The sequence below is a fragment of the Drosophila rhopaloa genome, unplaced genomic scaffold (genome assembly GCF_018152115.1).
Source record: "Drosophila rhopaloa isolate 14029-0021.01 unplaced genomic scaffold, ASM1815211v1 contig_3, whole genome shotgun sequence".
NCBI classification, from domain to species: domain Eukaryota; kingdom Metazoa; phylum Arthropoda; class Insecta; order Diptera; family Drosophilidae; genus Drosophila; species Drosophila rhopaloa.
Window position 1 is genome coordinate 20721810 of NW_025335123.1, and position 20234 is coordinate 20742043.

The 20234-nt window shown below is 40.0% G+C and overlaps 3 protein-coding genes across 3 annotated transcripts; all 3 read left to right on the forward strand.

The window, feature by feature from the left end:
• Positions 1–307: 307 nt before the first annotated feature.
• Positions 308–2654, forward strand: LOC108046073 (fibrinogen-like protein 1). The gene is made up of 3 exons (XM_017125627.1): positions 308–772; positions 1713–2467; positions 2528–2654. Exons 1-3 carry the CDS (start codon positions 308–310, stop codon positions 2652–2654), a joined length of 1347 nt encoding a protein of 448 aa, XP_016981116.1.
• A 6315-nt stretch (positions 2655–8969) lies between these two features.
• Positions 8970–10613, forward strand: LOC108046149 (E3 ubiquitin-protein ligase KCMF1). The gene is made up of 2 exons (XM_017125723.1): positions 8970–9096; positions 9578–10613. The coding sequence occupies exon 2, from the start codon at positions 9647–9649 to the stop codon at positions 10388–10390; it is 744 nt and encodes a 247-aa protein (XP_016981212.1). The 5' UTR covers positions 8970–9096; positions 9578–9646; the 3' UTR covers positions 10391–10613.
• A 6793-nt stretch (positions 10614–17406) lies between these two features.
• On the forward strand, positions 17407–18728 carry LOC108046072 (fibrinogen-like protein 1). Its single transcript, XM_017125625.1, has 3 exons — positions 17407–17454; positions 17790–18541; positions 18602–18728. Exons 1-3 carry the CDS (start codon positions 17407–17409, stop codon positions 18726–18728), a joined length of 927 nt encoding a protein of 308 aa, XP_016981114.1.
• Positions 18729–20234: the final 1506 nt, after the last annotated feature.

The following is a 20234-nucleotide window of genomic DNA, read 5'->3' on the forward strand; positions in this document are numbered from 1 at the left end:
GTGTTTTTAAACATATGAACTATGCAACTATCAAGCTGTTTTTTGGTTTCTAAATAAGTAAAAAAAAATAAAGCGCAAGTAAGCGATAAGAACATAATATGTTATGTTATGCTAGTCCATACAAATGTATACATATTAGGCGATCTGGTTTCTTGCGATTTTTGGAGGAAGAGAGAGATTAGGAAGGCCACGTGCCATACATCCGGAATATGAATGTTCACGGGGCTTATCAGCAATTTTTTAGGCTTCGTTGCTTCTTCAACTTATAGCTACATTTCAGTTCACTTTTTAAATTCGATTTGAGTAGATGGAACATCTTAAGATGCTGAGACTGTTATCCTATTTGCTTGGCTTATTCATTTTTCCAAGTGTTCAAGGAGGAAATGAGTTCCATTCAAAGGATGAGTCGTTGTGCGTTCTCAAAGATGCACCTCAACAGTGTGGCTCCTTTTGCCTGGCCGCACTCAACCCGATATTCGACGATACTGATAGTATGCGAATGACGTTGGATGAAATCAAGGCAGGGCAGTCAGCTCTTAATGCTAGGATGACCACGTTGCAAGGACAAGAGGATCTGCAGGCCGGACTCGATTCGAGATTCAAGCTGGCGGAAGAACAACATATGGCGGTAAACTCCGAAATGAAGAACCAATTGCAGGAACTTGGAAGAAGAGTAAGCAGGACCACCACAAAAACAGAATTCGCCAATTCCATTAAGGCTTTGCAGACCAAGCTGGATGCGAGATTGAACAGAATGGAGGAACTTATGAAGGTGAGTTACTGATAGCAGACTTACAGACAGACATTCAGACTGACAGACAAATAGAAATCTTAGAAATCCCATCGAAATTGCTTATCTCTGTTTAGAGGTAAATTTAATGTATAACAAGAAAGGAAAGCTAACTTCGGGCGGAGCCGAAGTTGATATACCCTTGCAGAATATTCTGTAAATTATATTCTCCAAAACCGGATTGGTTATTCATATGATGCATTCTTAATACTCATAAAAAATCCCAACTTCCTAACTTTAAAAACACCAAAGTTATGGCATTTCCAATCGTTCAGTTATATGGCAGCTATAGGATATAGTCGGCCGATCCTTATGAAATTTGATAGGTTGGATTGATTGGCTAAAAATAAACCCCATAGAAAATTCCAACTTCCTAACTTAACAAAAACCAAAGTTATGGCATTTCCGATCAATCAGTTCTATGGCGGCTATAGGATATAGTCGGCCGATCCCGGCCGTTCCGACATATATACTGCGTGCAAAGGAAAGAAGGGTGTGTGCAAAGTTTCAATTCGATAGCTTTAAAACTGAGAGACTAGTTTGCGTAGAAACAGACAGACAGACAGACGGACAGACGGACAGACGGACAGACAGACGGACAGACGGACATGGCTATATCAACTCAGGAGGTGATCCTGATAAAGAATATATATACTTTATAGGGTCGGAGATGTCTCCTTCACTGCGTTGCACACTTTTGACCAAAATTATAATACCCTCTGCAAGGGTATAAAAAACACAATAATAACAGTTTTTTAGAAAATTAGTTAGTTCAGTTTCTTTTGAATCGACTCTGACAACGTTATCAATACTTTCTTTTGTAAGCTAAATTAAGATTTATTGCAGTAACCAACTAATTTAAATATTGCAAACGAATGCAATGATTATTATTTTATCGCCTATTTTAAATTATTTTGTACAGATGAAAATAACAGCCAATGCCAACGATGAACTTAAAACCCAAGTCAATTCTTTGAAAGATACAATAAAAGACTTGCAAAGTCAGTTAAAAATATCCGAAGGTCAAATCAAAAGCAAAGAAGATATTTTAAAAGTGAAAGAGGAGGACCTTAAAAATAGAGATGAACAAATCTCGACCCTTACGACTCAAATAAAAGCTATTGAGAAAACAAAATCAGAACTATCTATTCAGTTTTCTGAATTGCATAAATATTACGACATTTTATCTGACTCCTGTCCCAATGGCAGTCCCAATGGGATTTACCAAATAAAGCTTCCGAGTCTTGAACCCTTTGAAGTGCCATGTGCGACGTCTCCACGTGGTTGGACTGTAATTCAGAGACGCATTGACGGATCCGAGAACTTCGAGAGAAACTGGCATGATTATAAATCTGGATTTGGGAATGTCAGGGGAGAATTCTTCATCGGGCTGGAAAAATTGCATCGGATGACTGAGGCACGACCCCACGAACTCTACATCAAACTTGGGATGGTTGACGGATCCACCAGCTACGCTCAGTATGATGACTTTAAGATTGGGAGTGAGGAGGAAGGCTACGAGTTGAAGAATCTAGGGAAATATTCTGGTGAAGCTGGAGACTCACTCACAGAAAATGAGCACCAAAAGTTCTCCACATTTGATCGGGATAATACTATCAATGCTTTCAATTGTGCCTCTAGATATGGTGCATGGTGGCACAATGCCTGTTCATTCAGGTATACCTGTTTATTTATGCTCTTATTAAATCTTCTTACTATAATCACTTTAAATTACAGTTCGCTCAATGGAGAATACTTCAAAGATGGCAAAGGATATTACGGAATTCTTTGGTACTCATGGCATAAAGATTGGTCTGAATCACTTACCTTTGTCGAAGTGATGATAAGGCCCAAGTCCTTATAAGTCGCACTGTTTGAGTATGAAATATTTGAATATAAATAAAAACAAGAGAGAACGCTATAGTCGGGTGCCCCGACTATCAGATACCCGTTACTCAGGTAAAGGGAGTGCGAGGGAGATGGAGATAGAAACTTTGATCACGCATAACTTTTTAACGAATGGTCCGATTTGAAAAATTTCTTCTACATTTCGATAGGTATTGATAAACACAATAAAACTGCATTTTTACTTTTCCGAAATATTTAAATTTTTAAAATCGTATATAAGCGATTGTGGGCGTTAAAGGGGGCGTGGCACCATTTTGAAACAAACTTGCGCTGCGTAGGAACTTCTAAAATCTACATGCAAAATGTCAATCTTCTAGCTTTTATAGTTTCCGAGATCTCAGCGTTCATACGGACAGACAGACAGACGGACAGACGGACATGGCTAGATCGACTCGGCTAGTGATCCTGATCAAGAATATATATACTTTATAGGGTCGGAAACGCTTCCTTCTAGCTGTTACATACTTTTGCACGAATACAATATACCCTTTTACTCTACGAGTAACGGGTATAAATACTAAATCTACCCTGTACTCCTAGTGCTGTCTGGTATTAATTTAATTTTATTTGATGAAATGGGAGATTTGATAAAGTGATAGAGATTATTTTACAGTTGATCTGCGTATTTTAAGTCATTTTGATGGGTATGTATTGGAGTTTGGGGAAATGATCTTAATAAGGGTACTTTCCAGCCTGAAGACAATATTATTCTTGGGTCCGCATATTGGAGGTGGTTGCTACCCAAAGGGCAAAGTCAAGGCAACGATTGCACTTCTGCTCTGGTGTTGAATGTGATTTCCGAAATCAATTAAATACCGGAAGACGGTGTCTACAAACATACTTGAGTACAGATAAGCACTTTCAGTAGCATCTGAAGATCGTTCTGCGGTTCAAGATTAGCAGCTAGCATAAGTACGGAACGAGTGCGATCCCAGGGGATTTTATTATTTAGGTCGGAAGTTTGCAATGCCATATGTTTTTCACCTTATACAAAAAAGGTGCAGTTTTTCGCCAATCGAAAATAAATTACTCAAGAAATTTAGCAGTTTCGGTACCCTTGCAGTTATTATAAATCGACCACATTTCGATTTCTATGCCTACATTACTAAAAACAATGAAGCTATGTCGATTTTGCGCTGCATTTTGTCATCATTTCTATGGCAGCTATATGATATTGTTGTCCGATTTTAATTTAACTAATTCCTTAATATTTAAATATTACCAAGTCCCAAAGAACAAGGCAAAAATTAAATCCAACAAAGTAATAATTTTTTTCCGATTGTTCCTATGGGAGCTATATGATATAGTCGCCCGATCTGGCTCATTCCGACTTATATACTACCTGCAACAGAAAGCCAACTTTTGGGAAAGTTTCAAGCATATAGCTTTAAAACTGAGGGACTAGTTTGCGTAGAAACTGACAGACGGACATCGACTCTCCTGGTGATGCTGATCAAGAATATATATACTTTATATCTTCACAGCTCTGCAAACTTTTGACTGAAATTATAATTCCTTTTTGCAAGGGTATAAAAAGGCGTAGATCGTTACAAACCATCATCTTAGATGACTTATGAAATAATTGTACTTAATAATTATATTCAAAGATTTGTTTTCTGTTTCTATAAAATGTGTTTGATTTTCATTCACTGACCGTGCTTACACTTTTAATTGGAAATGGGCAAAGTTTTTCTCCTGTTCCGATTGTGTTGACGGGCATTCGTGCATTTTTTTCAGACCCGCCCCGAAATAATCAGATTAGATAATGTTATTTTCCCCATTTCTTCCCCATTTTTCGCTCATATCTGTGGGAAATTCACTTGCTCTCTGTGGGCACTTGCAGTGTCCGTTGGTTTGTCACTTAAATGGCAAATGGCAGGGGGAAATGCCGCTCACCTGTTCGGACCAGAAGGATTTTCCAAGCCAACGCCATCTGCATTTCCCAGGGTTTTCCCCCTTTTCTTTTGCTGCATACCTTTAGGCATTTGACAAAAACTCCGATGAACTGAGACCATGTTCATGGATGCCTTTGCTTTTGCTTTTGCCTTTGCCTTTGCCTTGATGAGCCGCAATCCGGGCCACTTAAGTGGGCTGGAAAAGCGATGGGAAGGCTAAGGAAAATCGGGGCGGAAAAGCAAGGCAGGGTAGGCTTAGTTCGACAAGTAAACGAATGCTATAATTTCCATTAAACTGATTTCCCACGAGCAGCTGCAAGTCAAGCCAGCAAATGTTGCAATGCTGATGACCGCCCCTGGCTTTTGGGGAGGGGGGTTGATAAGTGGGTGGAAAAGTGGGTGGAAAAGTGGGTGGATAAGCGGGTGAGCATGGGTGGGGAAAGCCGACAGTTAATGGCCACATGCATAAAAACCTGCAGCCAACGGAAGCCCAAAGAGGACACATCTCAAAGGGAGAAATGTGGCAGCCGGGTGGCTTGGAAAATTCATGATGTTCATGGGTGGGGCGGCGGGAAAATCGGGCCGCTCGGAAAATCCATCCACTGCATCTCTCCCAGGACCTCTAGCCAAAAGTCACGAGTCTCGAGCTCTGAAATGAAAAATAAATTGAATTAAATTCGAAAATACCAATCTTTTGCGGTCACTTCGACAACGGAAACAAGTTGGCATCAATTAATAAATCAACTTAGACCAGGCCAAAATATAGTATACATATATTTTTGGTCTGGCACACACAAATATTATAAAAAGAATATCCCAGATTAAGTGAATTAAGAATTAAATGATTTTTAGTTATACACGAGACAAATATTAAACGACATTCAAAGGAACCCAAGTTCGAGTGGCAGTCAGTAAATCAATTATACAAAATTAAATAATTCGAAGAATTTTTGAACAAAAAATAAATGGTTTTAAATTTTGAATGCTTCCAATATACATAAAAACAGTTCAAAAAAAATAGTCAAATAGTCTTTTATTTATTCTTTTAAATACAAAATATTATGTTACGTGTTCCATAATATTTTCAACAATGGCGGAACAACGCCATCTTTACTAAAACTAAAATGTATGATTGCTTAAGGAACTGCAGAAAATAAAAGAGTCATAAATAAAATACCAAAATCACTTGGCGAACGGCCTAAAAAATACCCGAAATAAAACATGCATTGAATCAATCAACAAGATGGCAAATGGCTAAAATCCGCTTAGGTTCTCAGTTGTTTTTCGCCACCGCCAGCGATCGCCATCCGCTATACGCCCCAGTGCCACGCCCCCAATGCCACGCCCCCAGCGCAGCAAGTAAGTGGAGCCCTATTCGAGACGTAAACAAAACTTGTGTTTACAAACGGCGGAGAGAAGGGAGTCTGGACGGGAATTCTTATCACCGCCGGTCAGTGGTCGCCAGTGGAGGGCAGTTGAAGGACTCCCGTTACCGTTCCCGCTCCCGTTCCTGCTCCCAATCCTGCTCCTGCTCCTGCTCCTGTTCCCGATCCGTTCCCACCGCTCACTTAAGCCGCTTTGGGCATGCATGGTAAGAGGCAAATCGGACTAAGCCACAGCTGCTGCTTTAAATTCTTGGGGCCACTCGGGGGCACTGAGAGAAAAAGTAGTCGCTACTACTTATGGGCTACTTTTTCACAGAAATATGACAGCCAGTTGGTCTCATAATCGAGTGTTTAAGGGTAGAAATGGTATTAAGTATCTAGTATGTCTCGGTACAACTGACTATGCTCAAGGAAATAAGATTTATTACATTTGATATCAATATCCAAACTCAATTGGAAAAAACAAGAGCCCATTTCTACTTATAATTTTAAAACATTTAAAAAACCGGAAGAAACAATGAGTATGAAACTAGATATTGACCATATTTTATTTATTTCGAAAACCATCTATCAGTGTGTGGGTCTAGTACACAGAAAAGAACGAGGGTGGGGGAACACCATGCCTGGGAAAATACAGCCACGACTGTCACCTGCGACTTATGCAAATCACCAAACGACCGAACAGCTGAAAATAATTTTCCACATTTCCGTAACAAATAAAAACCAATTCACTTTGCTAATATGGCCACACAGGCAAAGACTCATCCGGAATAGAAAAGCCGGTTTCCCGAGGGCTGGGAAAGTGGTAGAAAGGGGAAATGGGAAATGGGCAGGAGTGGGGAAAGCTGAATGCGTTTCGGATACGCAGGCCCTGCAAAAGTTTATGCACGCAATGCAATAATTTTGTTGCACAGTGTATGCTCTAAGTTCAGTCGAGCTTATCCATTATCAAGTAATGTTTATTGTTGGTAAAAATAAATATTTATGACAAAAATGTTAGATGCTTAATAATAAGCAAAAATCACATACTCAATTAAGTTTTTTAAATTTCTTAAGCTGTTTTTTGGTAACTATCCTTTAAGTCAAATTAGAAATCAAATATTAGCACTAATAAAACAAACTTATTTTTGAGGTACAAAAATTAATTCAAATTTAATAAATAAATCACTATACTAAATTTATTTCGAGTATATATACTTTTAAAATGAATCTATAGACACTTGACTAAAGTAAAGTAAATTCGGCTGCTGTGATATTATTTTGAAGTAGGGTATTTCGCACATCGAGTGGCGCCCTGCGGTCGTGTATTATTTCCATAAGCTGCCGCTTACCAACCCGCTGGATGTTTCTTTTTCGCATTTGTTGGATGTCAGTTAGTCAGTTTGTCAGTCAGTCAAGTAGTCAAGTAGTCAAGTAGTCAAGTGGGAGGAGCAGGAGCAGGAGCAGGAGCAGGAGCAGGAGCGGTGGCATTTGCAAGTCGTTAAATGCCTTTGCAGCTCGTCATTGTCGTTGGCATTGTGGCTGCACTTGCCCCCCTTTTGGGGCGCCCCTTTGGGGGCAGGCCAACCCCTTCTTGGCCATGTTTCGTGTCGCTGGCATTGTCAATGCTTTCGACTTCCTTCCGCTGTGGCCAACAAATTCGAGCCGCGCATGCAGGCCGCGCAAACATAATCATCATTATTGCTGCAATCAGCATATTTGGCAGGCTTAAAGTCAGTCGCTGTCCTGCGGGAAAAACACGGAAGCATTGTAAATTCCCCCCCGCTCAAAGTGCCCTCCGTTTTCCGGCAGTGTACCCCGTTTGCTATGCGTTTAGTTGTGTGGTTATGCTTAATATCCGTCATTAAAATGGTTGTTGTTTTTACCGCACCGTTGAGGAGCTGCATCACCACAGCGAGTAAACTGAAACAAAATTGTGGTTAAATCGCAATAATATATATTCTACAAGGAAGCCAAAATATCCTATGGCCTTATTATATTCCATTTTGATTTGTAATATTATTCAGGTAGTTTTATAGATTGAATGTAAGATTGATTTGTAATATTATTCAGGTAGTTTTAAAGATTGAAATTCTAAGGAACAGCTATTCGATAAATATGGCCCATTACAAAACAAGCTTTATTTTAACTAGCAACATTTTTAAATTATTGAGATACTACTGTAGTATATAAACGTGGTTAGACCACTATTGAAACATTTGTAAGAATATATTTTCTTTTCAAACGGTGACCCAAAAACGTTAATATAAAATTATTAGAGAATAAATAGAGAATTCAACTAACTATTGCTATGCATTTTTTCTTTTCAATTGAATCACTAAGAATTGTTTTCAGTGTTGCCGCCCGGGGCCGATGCAAGTGCGTGGGTTGGCCATAGGCCCATCACCTGAACCCACCTGAACTCACCTGAAAGCAACCCAGCCAATACACGTGCATTATGCAAATGTCAAATATATTGCCCAGTGCATGCGATAAGAATCCATTGCGCAAAAATTAATTAGTCAATTTGCATGAAATTTATGTACAAAGCGCGAACAAACGAAACCAAAACGAGGCAAAAGTCTGTATTTCAAGGAGTTGGGGGAGTGGATTTGGGGCTAAACATATATCTGACTCGACGCGGATGAAGCCTTCAATAGAAAACACTGTGCTACAAAAATGATGGGCATAAAACGATATTTTATTTGTTTGCATATTTGAATACGTACTTCACAAGGATATTCTTGTATTAAATCAGTACCATGATATCCTTGAAATATTTGTAGGTAATTCATAAGTAAAGGAATGAGAAGGAAATTAAATTGGACCCCTATATATCACTAGATTATGCAAATGTTGTAGCTTAAAACATAATTTTAATACCTTAGCTACAAGTGTTACTGTTTTTGAAATCCCAGCAGCCTCAGATTTTGGTGTGTAACTCATTGTCTAAATTATTTCATTTTATCACTAACTTTTTAAAGAAAAGATCGCAGACGAATTTTCCCGAAACAATTTTAGTATTTTTGTTAAGAAAAAGCAAACGAAAACAATACGTTTTTTTTAAGATTTGGTTTTAAAGACATAGGAAAAGACAAAAGGATCCACTGAAAATATTTAAGACTTGCAAGAGAAGAAGGTCAGTATGCAATAAATAATATTTTCAAATGGGTTGTAATGTAGCTGAAGGCTAAAAGATACAAGTTTTATACAGCCATGGAAACCAACCGATGTTCAAAAAATATTGAAAACAGTTAAGAAGAACGAATTCGCGTTTATGGAAAGGTTTCATATTTTTTGAATAATTTAGATGGTACTCCGTTTTATTAAGATTTAGATTTAGATTAAATCGTTAGAATCTATTAAAAATTTAAAAAACAGCGGTTCTGTATTAGCCGCTTTTTTTTTTAAATAAGTGGTTAGTCTGTTTTATTTTTAATATATTGTGAACTGGTAAAACCAAGGTTTTCCTCTAAGAGAAGGTTTTTCAAAGGCTCACCTATTTTTTTGAAATAAATAAATAGTTAAAACAGATCATAGTTTCTGAACTAGGCAAGGTTTAATTTCTAGTTTCAAAGCTTTCTGTGGGTAATTGTCCGAATAATCACCATCCCTTGCAGGACTTCCCGCGCAGGACTCTTGAGCACCAGGACTCGAACTCGGACCCAGACTCCGACTCCGATTCGGCGATGTCCCTGCACTGGAACGTGAACTGCGATGGCTGCGGCACCACGCGACTGATCCACTACCGCTACAAGTGCCTGCGCTGCCCGGACTACGACCTCTGCTCCGCCTGCCACGAGGGGGGCGTGGCCACGGGGGCCCACGAGCGGGGCCATCCGTTCCAGTGCCTGCTGGACCGGGCCGCCCGTGAGCTGCACTTCGCCGGCGAGTCGATCCCGGACCTGTGCGCCGACAGCTTCACATGCCCGCTGTGCGGCCAGCTGGGCCTGTCCGCCGGTGAGCTGATCCGTCACTGCCAGGCGCGGCACCGCGCCGCCCGCACCTCCGTGATCTGTCCGCTGTGCGTGGCGGTGCCGTCGTCGCACCCCGGCCGCGTCAGCAACCTCGCCGGCCACCTGGGCCTGCTGCATCCGGCGAGCATCCTGCGTGCCCCGGAGGCGCCTCCGCTCGCGGTGGGCAGCCCCGCGTCCGGCCTCTTTCAGTGGTCCACTGGCGGGGGCGGGGGCACTTTCTCGTTCGGTGGCGCTGGCAGGGGAGCTGGCAGGGGCGTGGCAGCGGGAGCGGGAGCGGGAGCGGGAGCGGTACACCAGCAGATGCCCAGCAGGGGCCTCTTCTCCCCCGCGACCTTCGCCACCCACCGCAGCCTGCCCAGCGTCCAGATGCCGCAGGTGCGCTTCGTCCTGCCCACGGGCACGCCCCCCTTGGCGGCGCCCGAGGACCTGAGCGATAACGATATCGTCGAGATGTGAGCCTGCAGGATCGAGCGGACCTCCACACTTTTGTTTGTCAACCCCCAGCCGCACACACACACACACACACACACACACACACACACACACAGAGAAAACAGGAAACGGAAACAGAAAACAAAGTCCTTGCACACTGGCACAATAATAAACAGATACACTTTGGCCAAAATGCATAACGTATTATTAATACTTTTGAATTTATAAATTAATCAATTGCATTGTTGAAAGTGGCAATAAATAGCAGGCTAAATTAAAATAAATAATTTGATTAATTAATAATAATATGTAACATATGCAAGACCATTTGATATGTTTTTTTTTTGTATTTACACTGCTGTGAAATGGGAATCCCCCGCCAGTTTCCACTTAAGAAAACTCAAGTCACACTTGCAACCCCAACTAATTAGAAAGGCACTGAAGTGTGCCCCTGCCCCTCCGAAATACCAGGTGCTTCCAGGGGCATTACTTGCTCCTCGGGTCTGGAGCTCCAAGTGCTTCTGTTGCTGTTGCTGTTGCTGTAATCGGCTTAGAGGTGGAAACCTTTTGTCATTATAAAAGGATTTCAGGCTCGACAGAGTTTCCATTTGTTGCGATTCGCCGTACAGTCTGTGCTTAGTTAACTTTTGGCCGCTTTTGCCAGCCCTCACAGAAATTAAGATTCAAAAACCGATATTTCGGCTCTCCAATTATAAAGGTAAGCACAGACAAAGCATTTCCAGATAAATTGCCAATCGAACTAGATAAAATGAGCCGAGTGTAAATAGTGGAAAGGCGCAGATAGGCCACGTCTCCGGGTCCCATCTACACTGCAAGAAAGGTGTGCAAAATATATATTTTTTTAAATGTGTACTGCTTACGCCAACATTCATTTCGGAAACTCAATTCTTATTTATGTAGCTTTAAATGTATCTTAACTTTTAAAGTGAAAATATGGCAAAATTAAAAGCTTTTTAAAAAATATTTGGTAATGATGATTTTTAAAACAGAATCATATATTTTCTAGCAGAAACTTTGGTTAAGATATGTTGGTTAATAATTATTTAATTAAATTATAAGGATTAGAACCAGCACAATTTCGGATTTAAAATGTGTATATTTTTCTTACGGTGTAGTGGGGATTGCCTGGCAGCGTCCAGCCGAAAACAAAGCGGAGTTACCAGGCTCCAGCTTTTGGCTCCTTTCCTTTCCTTTTCGTTCCTTTGATCCTGGCGCTGCATGCGTGGCTGATGGTTGACAATAGATAGACATGGACATCGACACAGCCGGCATGTCCTTCGTCCTTCGTCCTGCGTCCCCCCTTTACCCCGGGTAACCCCCCCCCCCACGATCCCGACGGGGTGGTCGTTATGGCTAATGAGTATTTTGAGGCCGAATCGGGGAATCGTGTTCCCTGCAAGTTATCGGCCGGCAGGAAAGGTTTAAGCCTGCAGTTCGAAGTGGAAGCGGAACTCTCGAGCGACCCGCGGCGTGCGTGAGTCACGAGGGCAGGTCCTGAAGTTTTGGAAGCTGGCTTTAAAGTAACTTAAGTCACAGAACTGGAACTTAGAATTTAAGTACAGACATTCTTGCCTAATATTATTTTATTTATAACAGTTCTTATCCTAACGCTTCAAAACACTTTAAGCTTTTAAAAGACTTATCAGTGAGTTATTAAATAAATAAATAAGGTGCACTAAAATATAATTCTTTTGCCATTTCCTGTCAGGAATCCTTTTAAGGAAATAATTAAAGTTGTTTTATTACGGCTACTAAATAAAACTACATATTAGAGTATGTATTATCATTAAATAAATTAGGTGACTCAGCTTCCATTTATAGTTAATATACGATTTGGAAATATATTGTGTTTTCTTGATCCGAATCATGTTATATTTATTTGTCGACCAACATTCACAAGTTTGTTATTATCACTTTGCATTGATGTATATTCGACAGTACCCTCTAATCTTTTTTTAGCTGCACTTTCGCTGAGCCCGTGGGGCTTTCTCTTCTGGCCTGCCTCACGCCGGCATCTCAAGTGGCAGGCTTAGGCCGCCAGATCCCCTTTTAACCCCCCTTGGAGAGGCATTCGTCCGCCGCCCCTGTCTTTTCTCCACACAGCACGCATACAAATGACAATAAAAGCGAACGACTTTGGTTTTTGGATTTTGCAGCTCGCCTGAGCCTCCCTCTGCGTTTTTCTGTGTGTGTGCGCAAGGGGGCAGGGGCAGGGGCAGGGGGTTTTGAGCCCCCTAATCTACCCCTCCCCCTTTCGGGCACCCTTTCGATTTTCTGCCCCTTGAAGAGCTGCCACAGTTTTGCGACTGAAAGTTGAACCGCAATCGACATCGCTGGCCGCCACACGCTTGCACAATTTTTAATCATTGCTCCGGCATTCAGAGCTGGTCCTTCGAGCCCCTGAGCCCCTCCTGCGTTCCCACCCTTTTCCCCGCCCCTGGCCACCCCCTCTAACGCCGCCCCTCGCCGATCCTGGAGCATTGTTGTGAGAAGGACGAGGACACATAAACATGCATGGCAGCAGGCGGCAAACATGCACTTCACAAAAAATACAAGCATCGTAAATCTATATAACTACTTCTTAATTTAATGATTTCTTTATTTTAAGGATTTATTATTTTTTTAAGGAAACTATTAAGTCTATTTCCTTTTCAACTGAAATTTATATTCCGCAATTTTAAAATATAGAAATCTTAAAAAAATGTTTCCAGAATTTAAAGAATCATTTCCATTAATTTATACCTAAAATCATGCTTAAATTGCTGCCATTTTCTCAAACCTAGAAATCTAAAAGCAGGAAATGTGCAACTGTAAATGCTGCTGAAAATTGAATTCACAGAAAATGGTTTCAGTGTGGGCAGGAGAAGGGTCCTGGGTCCTGAAACGTGGGATCCCAAGCAGCGGATAGAGCAGAGCCTGGGCTTATTGTCCGGGCTTTGGGTCCTTTATCTTGTTTCTAACTCATTGGATCGCAAAAACGGTCTCGTGTTCACCTTAATTGGGGTAAACATAAGTTCTGATTGCCCCGGCAGGGTTGCAGCGACACAAAAAGAATGAAAAAAAAGGGGAAAAGAGTTGCCAGCGACATTTTTCTTTCCCCTACCCATTCTTGGGTTATCCTCGAAAGGAATGTGGCCGTTGTCTGGCCAGGAAAGTTGAGTCAAGTCAAAAGCCAAAGTCAAAGACGAACGTCGAACGTCGAAAGCCGAACGTTGAACATATCCAATTAGAAGGCCACAAAGGGCGGCCTGCGAAAAAAGGGTTCGAAGTGGGGGTGGCAACCCTACCGGCCATTGTTGAAAGGAGATCGCAGCCCCCAGATAGAAATTGTTGAACGTGTAATTTTTATTTATTGCAAACAATTCTGTTAGAACTAATGACAGCGGAATTGGGACGGGAGTTTCCTGTACACCTATGCGCAAAGTATTGGTGGTGCAAAAAAAAAAATAAACAAATATATTTAAAATGATTGGTAAACCCATTGTAAATAGCACTGGTTTTTTAGTAAATTCACAACATTTAAAAATAATAAAAATGTAAGCCAGAAAATGGTTGAAAAATTAATTAATAATTCAATTGAAATGAATAGTGAGTAAATGGGTAAATAGCATTATCCTGAAGTAGTTAACAAAAACATTTTTCAATTGGCTTTGAAACACTCTAAAAGCAAGCAAACACTGCTATTGTCTTGAGCATAGCTGTGTGTATTTTAAATAAATGTTGAACTTTGGCCGCACACAAAAAGGTTGCCGCCATGCAAAAAATGTTTGGGGAACTTTTGAATTGAAAAAGCGTTTAGACATTGTTCGCCTTTCTGTGTGTGGGCAACTAAATGATGGGGAAACTATAAAAATTTCCATAACAATAATAAAAGCAACGAAAAAGGCAGCGGAGCCCCCAGACCCGAAAAGACATTTATTCATTTCAGTTTTGGAAATTAGCATAAAAGTAAAGGCTCACATAGGGGATGATGTCTGTGTCCGGGATAAAAACTGGGGGTGTTGTAAAATTGTTGGATGTCTGGGGTGGGGGAAAAAGGATACAGGATACAGGATACAGGATACAGAATACAGGAGAGCGATGAGCCACAATCAAAGCTTGTAAGCGTTTGATAAGCGTGAAAATCGTGAAAATTTTAATAAAACCAAATGAGCCGCAAAATCATACAACAAAAAAATAAAAATAAACAAGGGAAAACAACAATAAGGAGCAACAGAATCGGGCTTTATATCCCAGATTTCGGCAAGGTGGGTAATGAAGCGCCCAAATGTATGCCACAGTTTCTGTTTGCTAATGCGGAAACTTTGTCACCGCGGAAAAGCTGCTCTGGAAAACGCCATTTGGAGACGGAAAATCAGCGAGAGAGTGAAATGTAAAATTGAGAAAATTCCCCGTAATGTATGCTTTAAATTTTATCACCAAACTCGATTTGTAAGGGAAATGTCTTGAATGTAAAGATAAATCATTCAGCTATTATAATTAACTATATTATTAAATTAAATTAATTTTTTAAGGAAATCTAAACAACATATAAGCTGAAGAAAAAAACTAATTAATAGCAAAATAATAGCCTGGGCATAAAACAAATTTTAAATAGTAAACGTCTTTTCTTAGGTCTTTATTTATTTGAATTTATACCCCGTTGTAAAATTTGCTTGCTTAATAAGAGCATTTATTGATATTATGCGAAAGCAAATGTCGTTTAAAATTGATTTTAAGTGGAGCTTTGGGATAAGCTACGAGTTGGTTGGCTTATGGCGTCTTTGATGGCCACTTCAAACGGTTTTGGACCAACCATTGGCGACCTTGTTAGCCAACCAATTTGGCCCGAAAGTATGCGATGAAATCTGGTATTTGCCAAATGAGGGGATTTAAGTCCTGAACTATACCTTAACCGCTTGCTTTTTCTGTGGCAAACAAACAAGCCAGCCTTTCCCCCAAAAGAGCACACAAAAAACTCGGAGCCGAAGACCCTTGTGTATCTGTCATACCTTTGAGAAAAGTTTGTGTTTTGGGTTTGAGTGCTCTGAGGCAATAACTAAACAAAGGCAAAAATGACCAACACATTTTGCGCCCCAATAAAACTGTCAACATTATAAAGCGCCACTTAAGAAATGAACAAAAGACTGGCCCAAAAGGTGGGCGCGGCAGTGGGGAAAAAACAATAATCATAAAATTAAAGCCAAGCCAAAAAGCCGGGCGAAAATTAAATAAATAAATAAAAAAAAAAAAATGGGGAACGCCAGGGCACAAAAACAAAACAACAAAGAGTTATCAGGTGGACGAAGGTGAAGGGTTTGGTTGACATGCTTAGCATGACGTCCACACACGGCAGCACACTGGAAAAAAAACATACCCACCCACAAGCACACGCCCACCGCTGACATTGTTGCTGAAACTGCCACTAAATGTCAGCAAATGAGGGTCAACACACAATACACATGTGCCACACCTCCGAGCCAACTAAATATTGTAATAAAACGCAAAAAACCCAGAATAATGCATCGGATGACAAGTGATGGAGTGTGAAGATACCCTGGACTATGTATATTTTTTTAAGAAATAAACAATGATGTCAATCTTAACTCATCAGAAATAGTGTAATCCTCAATAAGGCTATACAATTTGTATACGAAATGCATGTTTAATTTATACTTTAAATAAACAAATAAATAATCAAAACTTATTACCAGGCGAACTGCTCTGAAACACCCTGTATGCATAAAGGGTATAATGAGGAGAGAAAACATATAAAAAGTAAAAAACTTGTTCACCCCCTTCGTTATTTTTGGTTTTTATTTTTTTTTTTTCTAATGAATTGACCGTAAAATGAACTTGTTGATGAGCCTTATGAGCTGACTAAAGTGCCACGCCCCCTCCCACGAAGCCTCCTTGGCGTGGTCATTTGCAATAAAAAAGGATTATGAGCTGAAGGACAGCCCCGAAAAACACCCACAGAACACGATGTAGGTGGAAATACAAACACGGAGCATATAAATATTTATAAAAGTGTGCGTGGAGTGAGGGGTCAAGTGTCAGTGCCATTTGACAACTTGCCACACACACACACTGCAAAAAAAGGTGCGTCCCTCCCATTAGCCTCGCCAGTTGGCCTTGAACCCCAAACTGAGGATCCAAAAACCCAGAGGACAGCCTCAAAATAAACAAGATAGGAAGCAAACTTTGGCAAGCCGAAGTTTATATACCCTTGCAGTTATTACTAAACGACTATTTCGATTTCTATGCCTATATTACTAAAAACAATTGTCGATTATGCGCTGCATTTTGCCATCGTTTTTATGGCAGCTATATGAAAGTGTTATCCGATTTTGACAAGCTAACAGCGTAATTCTGATATAGTAAATAATTACTATATCTTAAAGGAATATTTATATATTTGATAGGGTAGGAAATGTCTCCTTCACTAAGTTGCAAACTTTTGACTGAAATTATAATACCCTCTGCAAGGGTATAAAAACCTTCAAAATACAATCTATGCGATTATCCGGGTTTTTTTTGGATTCCAAATAATTTGAAAAAACAAATAAAGCGAAAAATAACCGATAAGAACATTAGATCATATTTTTGTATATGTTAGTCCATATACATATTCGGTGATTTGGGGTTTTCCAATTGGTGGCCGACGGATGAGAGAATTTGACGGCCACGTACTATAGATAAGAATATATTATATATTTATATTATTTTAGGCTTCGTGATTTCTTCAACTAAAAGCTAAATTTCAGTACACTTTTAAAATTCGTTTCGAGAAGGTCGAACAACTTAAGATGCTGAGACTATTATCCTATTTGCTTGGCTTATTAATTTTTCCAAGTGTACAAGGAGGAAATGGGTTCAATTCAAAGGATCAGTTTTTCTGCGTTCTCCAAGATGAACCACGACAGTGTGGCTCCTTTTGCCTGGCCGCACTCAGCCCGCTTTTCGACCACTCTCGCAATATCCGAAAAAGGTTGGATGAAATCGAGGCGGGGCAGACAGCCCTTAAGGATTCCTTTAGGATGACCAAGTTGGATTCGAGATTGGACAGAACGGAGGAACTTAGGACGGTGAGTTACGGATAGACAGACATCCATTGGCGTTCCAATCGGAAGTGCTTGTTCCTGTTTATATGTAAATCGCACACAAGTACGAAATTATTCAATAATACTGCACTGGAAGTATGATATTGCGTTGTGTGGAGCTCTATTAAGCAATATTTAAATTTCTTTCCTAGCATTCATTTTAGTTTCGACGTATTTAGAAATTGTTCAATTGTTTTTCTTTTGGAAGAACATTTGTTTTTTGGTGTAAGCTCAATTAAGATTTACCGCAGTAACCAACTAGAATATTAACAAAAAAATTAATGATTATTTTATCGCCTGTTCTAAATTATTTTGTACAGATTAAAATAATAGCCGATGCCAACGATGAGCTCAAAGGCCAAGTAAATACCCTCAAAGACTCCATAAAAAACTTGCAGAGCCAGTTAGAAATATCCGAAGTTCAAACCAAAAGCAAACAAGATATTTTAAAGGTGAAAGAGGAGCTCATCAAAAGCCAGCAAGAACAAATCTACGACCTTAGGACTCAAATTAAAGCGATTGAGAAAACAAAATCCGAACTATCTAGTCAGCTTTCGGAATGTCGGAAAACTGATGACAATTTACCTGACTCTTGTCCCAATGGCAGTCCCAATGGGATTTACCGAATAAAGCTTCCGGGTCTTAAACCCTTTGAAGCGCCATGTGCGACGTCTCCACCTGGTTATACTGTAATTCAGAGACGCATTGACGGTTCCGAGAACTTTCGTCGAACCTGGGAGGAATATAAATCTGGATTTGGGAATGTCAGTGGAGAATTCTTCATCGGGCTGGAAAAATTGCATCGGATGACTGAGTCACGACCCCACGAACTCTACATTAAACTTGGAACGGTTGATGGATCCACCAGTTACGCTCAATACGATGACTTTATGATTGGGAGTGAGAAGGAATTGTACGAGTTGAAGAATCTAGGGAAATATTCTGGTGAAGCCGGAGACTCCCTTTCAGCCAGTAAGAACCGAAAGTTCTCCACAATTGATCGGGACAATGACATTGGTTTCAATTGTGCCTTTGCATATGGTGCATGGTGGTACAAAAACTGTGGACCTTGGTATACCTGTTTATTTATGCTCTTATTAAATCTTCTTACTATAATCACTTAAAATTACAGTGCGCTAAATGGAGAATACTTCAAAGATGGCGATGGTTCGAATGGAATTACTTGGTTTTCATGGCATAAAACTTGGTCTGTATCACTTACCTTTGTCGAAATGATGATAAGGCCCAAGTCCTTATAAGTCGCACTGTTTAAGTATGAAATATTTGAATAATAATAAAATATACTAAGTCTATACTGTACTTTTAATGGTGTCTGGTATTAATTTGCTTTCATTTGATGAAATGGGAGATTTGATAAATGATTGAGATTATTTTATAACTGATCTGCCTATTTTGGGAACATAAATACGGATAAAAGAAGAGGGTTGGTAAGCTATTTGAAGATTTTACTCAATTTGGGTTTACATGAATATGTCAGTGCGTTTTTGGGTGCTCCCAATCCGCTAGAATTCGGAATCCTAAATACGGAATCACATTATTGAATAACATACAAATAGCTTAGATTATGTAGAAAATTTAGGAATTTACCAAGAAATGGCAATCGTTTGGATTCTTTAAAAACTCCCTGCTACTTGATAAAAAGGAAAATAAGTCAAGGAAAACTTTGCTTGCCATAAATATAGTTTTTTAAAGAGCAATTGGCCCCGTGAAAGTTTCCCATTCCGTCAAGATTTGGGCGGCTCCACTCCATACTGACTGTGCGTGCCAAAACATTTTGTAGAGCCCTTTGTCGAACTTCCCGACTGCAATCCCGACTCGTACATCACCGCAACATTGTAAACTGCTGTTGAGTATTTTTCTATTATTGAGGAACGCCGCCCTCGATCGGCTGGATTTTGTGTTTAATTTTATGAAAATGCCTGCCAACGTCAGCGGCGTTTCCCTCTTTTTCCAGCCGGATGTTTAGTGCAAACTTTAGTTTTTCCACACTTTCCCCTTTGGACCTTTGCTGTTCGGGCTTCAACTTCAACTTTTTGTCGGCTTCTGTCGTGTTTCCTTCTGTTTTCCCCTTTTATTTTCCTCCTTCTCTGCGCCTGTGAAAATTTGTTACGCCTAATGGCCAGGCAAAAGGGTTTGGGTCCCACTATATAAATACAATGAGTCTCATAGTTTTTCACCAATTTTTCGTTGGCTGGCAAACTTGAGAGTTGCTCAAAAATGCATGAAAATAATAATGGCTGCAGGTGTGTTCAGTGAAGTAAGGAACTTAATTGAAAATAAGGAAAACGCTGGCAATTTCCGTATTATTGCTTGTCTTTCTTAAAAGCCTTTGCCATTTGAATTTATCGGACTACCACTTATACAAAATCAATGACAAGGTATCCAGCTAAATAAACAACCAAAACAAGAAAAGCATTATAAAACCAGAAGGGACGCAAAAAAATCGACCCAAAATTATTTAAGACATACCATTTTGGAATCGGACTTCAGATAGAAAAGTTATGAGCGTACAAGTGCATATGAAGTGTAGATTTTGGACACTTTTCCGCAAACCCATTTTTCGAAAATTTGGAAAGGGGTAACATCATTGAAAATGACGAAAAATCGACCCAAAAAAAAAAATTTAACTAAAAACACAGATTTTTAGGGAATCAAGCCACAATCATTTTGAGGTATGCCACTTAAAAATCGGATGTCTGTAAGAAAAGTTATGAGCTTAGAAGTGTAGATTTTGAACACTTTTC

Bases quoted from the DNA above. Each gene is read 5' to 3' on its own strand.
- LOC108046149 (XM_017125723.1), top strand. From the start codon at position 9,647: ATGTCCCTGCACTGGAACGTGAACTGCGATGGCTGCGGCACCACGCGA.
- LOC108046073 (XM_017125627.1), top strand. From the start codon at position 308: ATGGAACATCTTAAGATGCTGAGACTGTTATCCTATTTGCTTGGCTTA. The intron at 773-1,712 runs GTGAGTTACTGA...TATTTTGTACAG, and splicing joins GAATGGAGGAACTTATGAAG to ATGAAAATAACAGCCAATGC. The intron at 2,468-2,527 runs GTATACCTGTTT...TTTAAATTACAG, and splicing joins CACAATGCCTGTTCATTCAG to TTCGCTCAATGGAGAATACT.
- LOC108046072 (XM_017125625.1), top strand. From the start codon at position 17,407: ATGACCAAGTTGGATTCGAGATTGGACAGAACGGAGGAACTTAGGACG. The intron at 17,455-17,789 runs GTGAGTTACGGA...TATTTTGTACAG, and splicing joins GAACGGAGGAACTTAGGACG to ATTAAAATAATAGCCGATGC. The intron at 18,542-18,601 runs GTATACCTGTTT...TTAAAATTACAG, and splicing joins TACAAAAACTGTGGACCTTG to TGCGCTAAATGGAGAATACT.